This window comes from Nasonia vitripennis, assembly GCF_009193385.2.
Source record: "Nasonia vitripennis strain AsymCx chromosome 3 unlocalized genomic scaffold, Nvit_psr_1.1 chr3_random0005, whole genome shotgun sequence".
Taxonomy (NCBI): Eukaryota; Metazoa; Arthropoda; class Insecta; order Hymenoptera; family Pteromalidae; genus Nasonia; species Nasonia vitripennis.
The window spans coordinates 949,570-958,021 of record NW_022279624.1 but is presented as its reverse complement, the minus strand read 5'-3'; the positions used below and the strand labels follow the sequence as shown (position 1 = coordinate 958,021).

Below are 8,452 nucleotides of genomic sequence, written 5' to 3'. Positions count from 1 at the left end.
TATGCTTGCCAAGAGCTTTAATTGTCGGGGAGGCTTTTATGATGTATAAAAAATTCTTTTCAAACGAAGCCATTGATACTTGGAATATTGTCAGAGATAGCAGACGTGGTATGCAAAAAGAGCGCGCAAATCTCCTTACTATTAATGCAAACGTCGTAATTCCTGCAAACGGGTGCGGTATACGAGAAATAGAGACGTATCAGCGGTATTATGTTGTAAAAAATATCGCTATTGTAATATACGATAGTTTATCTTTTGGAAGTGGAGAACCGCCATCAATCCGCAATCAATCTTATGACTGCAGTATATTTCATTACGTAAGGTATTATTGTTTGGTTTTATGCTAAGCTCTATTTCTTCAGATTCAAGTTGCTTTTTCAGAAAATGTTCAATATCAGATATTTCATAGCTACCAACTGGAAGCTCAATAACTTTATTGCCAACATAGAATTTATTTTGTCCAAGGTCAACATTTGGTATAGAGTTGAATGTAAGTAATTCAACAAGTCCAAGAACATAACTTTTGTCTCTATCGAGCTCTATCGGTGGAAAATAATGTGTTTCAAGTACTGATGAAGTATCTGATAAACTGAGAGTCAGAGATTTATTCATCTTGAACACTCAAACGTAACTAAAAATATATGAGGTTTATAACAGCTTATATAGATGATAATTATCAGGATGATCTAATAAATCATTTAAAAACTTGAGACAAAGATGACCACAAGTAAAAGTATTATACTCTTGATAACGTTTATAATTATATTTAATAGTATCAAGATTAAAATAATTAATTAAATCTATAGGCGGTCGCAAATCCCCAAAACTATCGAAGTACAAAACGTTTTTACCATTCTTGCGGTAGGCTACCCAATGTGTACCAGGGCCAGTATTCAGTATTATCATCAAGATTTACAATAGCGCTCTCTCTAAACAGAGGTCCGCTAGCTGGAAGTAAGTTAGATGTTTGTAGTATTTTAGCGAATTTTTTTAGATCATAGTCTGTCAATGGATGCTTAGGCAGCTTTACTTCAACGAAGTTTTTTTTTCCTCGTCGAACTATTTTTTCTTCTTGACAACCTGTTTTTTCAATAGTATTCCGTAACCTTTATGATGAGGTTTTAAATATAAACCTTTTCCAAGTGCTTGTGCTTCCAGTTTTTTATTATGTCGCTGCTGTTCTTCTAGTCGTTGCTTAGCAGCATTCGCTCTGTTTACGGCTTGCGCTATTCCAGCAGCACCACCAGCTAATGAACCAACTGCGCTTAGTCCGGCAAACAGTGGAATGAGTGCAGGAAGAAGGCCGCCTACTTTTGGAACAGGTAGTATTCTTGGTAAACTCACATTACGTTTACCACCAGATTTTTTCATGATAGTGCGAGCTGCTTGAACAGCACTTTTAATAGCAACGCGTGAGTCATTGCTATGTGTTACCGCTTTCGAAGCCGTTTTTATTATTTTTTTCAAAGTTAACTTCTTGTTTTTCTTATTACACTTCTTTAACCCCATTCCAAATTTTGATTTAACTTTCATGATATTTGTAACAGCGTATGCTGCAGCCTTTTCACCCAAACTAGAGTCTGAAGCTTTAACACGTTGCCAAGCTTTTTCAGCCAATACTCGATCTGCAGCGTTCCGAGCGTTTATATCTTCACGATTTTTGGAGTATGCAACATCGTGTTCTTTACACGCTGCGTCTAGAGGATTAATGCCAGGATCTCCTCGTGCTAGCCGTTTATATAGCTTTGTGTCTGGACCACAGTATTGATAGCCTGGAATATGCATTTCAAACTGTAACTTATTAATAAATTTATTTATTAAACCTTGACCTTGATGCACGATCATGACTGTTCAATGATTTATACACTACTGGACTTAAGTTATAAAATGTTACTTTTTATAATTTCGTATGTCAGTTACGATTTAGATTTCATACAGTATGGATGTAAAACAACAATCACTCAAACTTCCTGTTATAAATTTTGACACTCTGACAGAGCCAGATCGACGTAAGGGAAAAAGACATGGGGATCTTTTACCAGATAACATCCGAGCAGTTTTTTGTGGACCGTCAAACTGTGGTAAAACAAATGCTCTGTTATCTCTTATTACACATCCAAATGGATTGAAATTTGAGAATATTTAATAAGGAAACTCGTTGAACCTATCGAGGGGATTCAATATCTACCGTTTAGTGAACATGATCTTGTTGTATCGCCAGACAAAGCTCGAGAAAATTCCATAATGATATTTGATGATATTGCCTGTGAAAAACAAGATAATGTTAAAGCATTTTTTTGCATGGGTAGACATAAGTGTGTAGATTCTTTCTACCTCTGTCAGTCATATGCTCAAGTTCCTAAACATCTTGTACGTGATAATGTTAACCTTTAATTGTATTCCGTCAAGATGATATGAATCTAAAGCATATTTATAATGATCACGTTAATACGCATATGCCATTTCAGCGCTTTAAAGATTTCTGTGGATTTTGCTGGACTGATAATCATAGCTTTATTGTAATTAATAAAGATTGTAATATGGAAAATGGAAGATATAAAAAAGGCTTTGATCAATTTATTATAAATATGACAAATTTGAAATAGATCAAACATTTGAATGTAAGACACTAACAGGTCAACATGGCTAATTTTGAAGAGCAAATTGGTATTCTTCAGCAGATGGAAAAAGCTCGAGAAGCTATCAAACGAAAATATAATAGTTTAAAATTAAGTAAATTAGATGCTGAACATGTGACAAATACTACTTTTAAACCTATTGTTGAACCACTTGAAAAATTGATTGATATCACAGAAACGCAGAGTAAAGTTTCAAGAAAAAAAGGTATAGTGAAAAAAGAAGAAAACAGCGATGATGGTATTGATGATTATGAATTAAAACAAGAAGAAAGAGAAGTAGTGGACGAAGAAGAAGAAAAACCAGTGTATGTCGATGAAAGCTTAAAAGTAGATACAGTAAAACATACTAATACACTGAGTAGAGGTAATAAAAAAGATTTGGTAATAGATAAATATATTACCATGATAAGAAGAGGTGAGACAAAAACATTAGATATAATATATGGTGTACGTAAAAAATCTGATGATTTTTATATTGGAAACACTCCTTTTTCCTACGATAATGAGTTTATTATTCTGGGAAATAAACAGTATAAAAAGAGTCCCGGATTGATGGAATTATTGTTTAAAAAAGAACCCGAATCCACTAATATAAATAAAACTGATTTATCAGACTATGCTAAAATTGTTAAACAAACTAGTGCACATAAGAAATATTACAAGGAAGAGGAACCAATACGTGATTCAAATTCAAAAAAATTCGTCGACTACATTTGCAAAAATGTCAGTCATTAAGGATAATAAACGTACGTCTAAAGAAGGTTCAGGTTTACCCCCTCCCTTCAAAATTGCAAGACGTTATACAAATACTGATTTTATTTAAAAAAAAAGAAATTAAATTTGAAAAATTCGTAATACAATATAAATACAAAATACAAAGAAAATAAAAAGTATATAAAAATAAACCATAAATAAAGATTAATTTGTATTTGATGCAGTTTCTTCTGTTGCGCCCAGCCCCGTTGCTCCTATTCTTGTAACTCCTGGTGCAGCTACCTGGTGCTGATGCTTCTAGTCCTCCTGCTATAACAAAAACAAAAATATTAGAAACATTGATTTAAAATCAATATTATCTATTATATTATGAGCCCAGTATGATGGAGAGAGGCTATTTGGCGAAAAAATACAATAGTAATTATAATATAAAATGCTGATGGAATTCATTATACAATTAAGAGAGTATATTAAAAAATAAGTTTATACGTTGAATGATGAGTGCGCAGTCCTTGAGTGAGTCAACTGACAGCTGCTACTTTTCCACAAATACATCTGTGTGCTGCTGTTGTTGATTCGTAAAAAGAGATGCCCTCGAAAAGAGAAAAATGACAAAAACAGTTTATAAAATTATCAATGCAATCAATTGAAAATAAAAGTAAATAAAATAAGAGGACCTGATAAGTAAACTTGCGTACCAAGTATAAGCGTTGTTGAGTTCGTCGTTATCGTTTTTGTACCATGTCATCGCTCGAGTGACCCTTGACAAAAAAATTAATTAATTTTTTTTTTTTTTGGGGGGGGGGGTGAAGGGAGCCCCACCGCCGCTCCCTTCTGTGAGGCTCAACCAATGCAATAGCCCCTCCAACGCTCTCTTACACTTTTAACACTACCTACGAACAATAAAAAAACTAATACAAAAGAAAAATGTAATAACGATCAAAAATTATTGATGAAAACAAACTGTAAGAGAGCGTTCAGATAAAAAAATATAGATCATTTATAAAAACAAATTAATTGAAGAAACAAAAAGCAAAACCGATCTATATTTTTCTATTAAGCTGCAAAGAAAGTACATGGATTAAATGAACAAAAGAACATCAATAAATAAAGGGGCGACTTAGCTCATTCCGGGTAGAGATCCTCGTCCGACGGTTGAAGGTCATCCTGGTTTTCATTGATCGACTTTGAACCGTAGTCGTCGAAGTACGTATCCGGCTCATCCAGTTCTTCTTCTTCCTGTTCCTTGAAGTCTTCGTTTTCTTCAGCTTCTTCTTCTTTATATTCTTCAGCTTCTTCTCCTTCTTCGTCTTGTTCTTCCTCGATGACCTGCGTATCGTCGAACTGGTCTTCGTCGACCTCTTCGTCTCCATCGCTGGGCTGCTGTTGGTCCATGAGCTGGTTGTCGATGGGCTGATGTACTTCGCCCCCAAGGAGTGGTTTGAGGTCGTACTCGTACTCCATATTTCCTACCGCGTTATTCTGCGGTGGATCATTTTGGCGTTGCCTCTTGAAAGGAAGCGATTGTTCGGCCGGTGGTGCAGCTCTTTTGCTTTGACGACGATAAGCTTCCTTACTGCTCTTCAAAGCTTTCGTCATCGCAGTCGCAAATTCATCCTTCTTCGGCTTCCTGAGGAGTTCCTTCAAGATGGGCATTGCCTCTGCATTAAAAGAAAAGATTTAAATTAATTCAACTATATCGACAAAAAACCAATAAATTCAGATATACATACCACTGCAGGCTAAAGCGAAACGCGTATCTTTTAACGCCAAAATATTGTTGTCCGACTTGGATCCATGCCAAGTGACATTCCGGAACAAATCTTCGTGAAACTTGAAGCAGGCTTTGAAATAAATCGCTGCAGCGTCAGTTTCATTCGCACCTCCAAGGTATCTCAAGTAATGCACCTGAAAATACACATTAAATTAATTAGTGAATGGTTATTAAAATATCATACAATCAAGCGTCTTTATTAAAGTGAATAAAAATTGTTACGAGAGCATCAAACTGATCATCAGCGAGATGATCGAAGGCAACAATGTCAGCGGTTGTTTTAAATGGCAAAAATTCTGGACGAGTTCTCGTTGCAGAAGATTGCGCGGCTGCCAAGTTTTTCAGGATGTTATAAATCGCTCTAGAAAATAATCAATAATTAATTTTCATTAATTACAAAATATTACTCAATATATGGATATTGGAATAAAATGGTCGCCACGTACGTCACTTTTTGTTCCATTTTCTTCAGTCTCTCATCGGATGAACTGGAAATGAAAATATTAATACAATATAAGTAAATTATAAATTATATTGATTACAATTTTGATTGATAGTATAATTTGTAGCATACCTTGTCACATCCTTAAACTGCTTCAGCGTCTCTCCAATCCCGCTAAAAACGTAAGTATAAATTGATTTAATTTGTTGAAATATATTATGCGAATAATATATATCATACCGTTGCGTTCCTTCGAGGGCTGCCAGTCTTCTGTTGATGGAGCTGCGATTACAATTAAATGAGTCAAAATACATTTTTCACTCTCAAATATTTAATTATAAAAACGCACTCCAATGTCTCCCGTGGTGGTTCATTGAGCACATCATTGCGTTGTGCTCGTGGTGCTGGTGGTACCAGCTCCTTCTGCTGCGTGTTTCGATACGCTGGTGGTTGCTGAGGATGCAGCATTTTCCGCTGAAGCGGTTGCTGCTGCTGCTGCGGTTTCTTCTGCGGTAGTGGTTTCCGCTGATGCTGCTGCAGTTTCGGTTGCTGCTGCTGTAGCTGCTGTAGAGGCTTACGCTGCGTTGTTGCTGCTTGCTGCAGCGGCCTTCGGTGCGATGGTGGTTCCTTTTGCAGCGATTTTGTATGCGGTGGTACTTGCTGCCGCTGTTGTTCTTTCAGCAGCGGTTGAGAGAGAGTTGATGTCTCAGTCAAAAAAGCACTCCTCCCGAAGCTCCCTGTAGACACGGAGAAGGAAGACATCTTCTTCGTGAGCTTGGTTGCTGCGATGTTAGTTGGAAGCGCTCCCAAATTCTTCCTTTTTTTGTCAGCCATGCTAGTAAAAAACGAAACACAAGAAGAAAGGAAGAAGTAGGCTACAAAATGAAGATTTAATTTTCTAAGCTAGTAGACATAATTTTTACGACGACGAAAAATTGAGAATTTGACTCTATTGTCGGAATTTCGGGAGACCAGTAAGGCATCCTGAAACACTTAGCTGTGACTTGATTTAGAGAAACTAACGTCAATTGTGGAATCGGTAGAGAGCAGAGAAAAATACCGACTAATGATGAATCACACGGAAGTTTGAAAAGGTCCTCAACTTTTGAAAAAACTCGTAAAAGAAGATGACATCCCTTTCTTTCGTAATCGATAATATTTTTGATGACACCGATAGAGCCATTTTTAAGCATTACAGTGCTATCCTGCTGTGAAGTGGATAAGTGAATATCCCCAGTAATAACTTTCTGATATTGTTTACCGTTTTCATCATTATTATTAACGATCACGGAGGAGGGTGTCGGACCATTAACGTGATTTCTAACAAATTGCAAATGATTTGGATCAACATATGGTTTCGATGCTGTACAACAACTTTCATGAATTCTATTTGAAATTTGCTGCAAATGCTGATTCGGTTTCCGACACAATTTCCGACAAAAGGTCATATTATTTTCGTACGGAAAAGCTGAGAACGAATCCAAGTGTCCAAATGATCTAGCGTCATCCGAAAGATGCAGTAAAGAGTGGGTATTAAAAGACAAAAATTCTACGCCATACACATCGGAGGCCAACTCGACGAAAGTTTCGATGCACTCTTGGGCGAAATCGATAGCTTGTGGCGAGTGATGGGGATCAGCGAGAATTCTGATAGCTACGTGCAACAAAACAAAGTGCTTATAAACAGCTGAATTGACCAAACCATTGAAAACGTTGACACCGCTATAAAGAAGAATTTGTCTGTGCTCGGTGGCTTTAAATTTGCCATGCTTGTCAATATTGACAGGTTTCCGAGCAAAGTCTCGAGGACAGAATTTCGATACCTGCTCTAATCGATCGGTTACAAGTTTGATGTGATTTGCGGAGAGCTTGACCGATTTCACAAATCTACCGTCGATTACACCTTGTAGGATTTTGTCCATTATACCAAGGCACACTAGATGCATGTAATCGAAGACGGTATTAGAAACTATATCAAAAGGAAGATCTGCAAGAGGAGTCTGCTCAACCATCTTGTGATGGTCATGATCAATTCTTGACCTGTATTCATCTTCCGTGCGCAAATGGTGTTTGGTTCCCTTGTAAACCATAACACCTGAACGAACGGATTCGCCTTGCACGCAACACCTGGAACAAGGACTTCGAGAATTGTGGCTTCGATGACACAAGACGAAAGCTCGAGCGAGTGCGTCCGCAACGAAACATCTTAATTTTATGCATCTATTTTTGTCACCGAATTGAACACCATCTTGCAGTAGGAAGCGCATATCCGTTACGAAGAAATGAAAAAATTCCACGACAGACGTTGGTTTTTTGGAACTTCGAAAAATACCAACCATTTCTGGAGAGCTCGATGGAATATTAGCTATACGTATCTGTATGGGCCACATTAAAATATTACCAGCTTTGTCGAGCGAGGCTTCATCCGTGCTAAAATCTAGTTGGAGAACATCGGGAATCATCAAAACAGGAGTAGATTGAAGAATTTTTTTTATTGCACCTTCTGTACCTAAGTGGAGATACTCGCCACCTGCAAGGCTACTAATCGGAGATAACGAATATACCGGCGTTTTTAGAATTGTTCGAGGATCAATGTGAATATCTGAGAAGCAACTGTGACTTTTCAAGGCTAATAAAACTGCCTTTATTTGACGATGCGTCATATTTTGTTCAGTGAACACCGCGGCAAGCCTATCTTCGAAATCCGGTAAACTCTCCTTTCTTTGAAATGACGCAGTTGTCGAACACGACATTGAATCAGAATCACGTCGACCTGGATCATCATCATCATTATCATCATCATTATCATTATCATCGTTACGTACGAAACACCGCTCATCCTGAGCATTCCCCATGGACGGATAAACATTAGGATGCTGCGAT

General features: G+C 37.1%; 1 protein-coding gene across 10 annotated transcripts; it reads right to left on the bottom strand.

Moving 5' to 3' along the window:
- Positions 1-3,237: 3,237 nt before the first annotated feature.
- Positions 3,238-6,826, bottom strand: LOC116416683. 10 transcript variants are annotated; one of them, XR_004227024.1, is made up of 9 exons: positions 5,919-6,826; positions 5,810-5,851; positions 5,702-5,743; positions 5,574-5,615; positions 5,350-5,488; positions 5,087-5,261; positions 4,031-5,014; positions 3,843-3,918; positions 3,238-3,659 (listed from the first exon to the last, which is right to left on the bottom strand). XR_004227024.1 is itself a non-coding variant. In XM_031925863.1 (7 exons), the coding sequence occupies exons 1-7, from the start codon at positions 6,401-6,403 to the stop codon at positions 4,479-4,481; spliced, it is 1,461 nt and encodes a 486-aa protein (XP_031781723.1). In that variant the 5' UTR covers positions 6,404-6,826; the 3' UTR covers positions 3,681-4,478. The 10 variants fall into 10 exon arrangements, 1 of the variants encoding a protein (XP_031781723.1); XR_004227025.1 differs by having other exon boundaries at positions 3,843-3,915; positions 4,052-5,014; XR_004227020.1 differs by having other exon boundaries at positions 3,239-3,662.
- Between the last annotated feature and the right edge of the window lie 1,626 nt (positions 6,827-8,452).

What these genes read in the sequence shown, in the direction of transcription:
- LOC116416683 (XM_031925863.1), bottom strand. Translation starts at nt 6,403, where the DNA reads ATGGCTGACAAAAAAAGGAAGAATTTGGGAGCGCTTCCAACTAACATC. An exon ending in CCACCACGGGAGACATTGGA is followed by an intron (nt 5,852 to 5,918) that starts GTGCGTTTTTAT and finishes TTGTAATCGCAG; the next exon opens with CTCCATCAACAGAAGACTGG. An exon ending in GCCCTCGAAGGAACGCAACG is followed by an intron (nt 5,744 to 5,809) that starts GTATGATATATA and finishes TTACGTTTTTAG; the next exon opens with CGGGATTGGAGAGACGCTGA.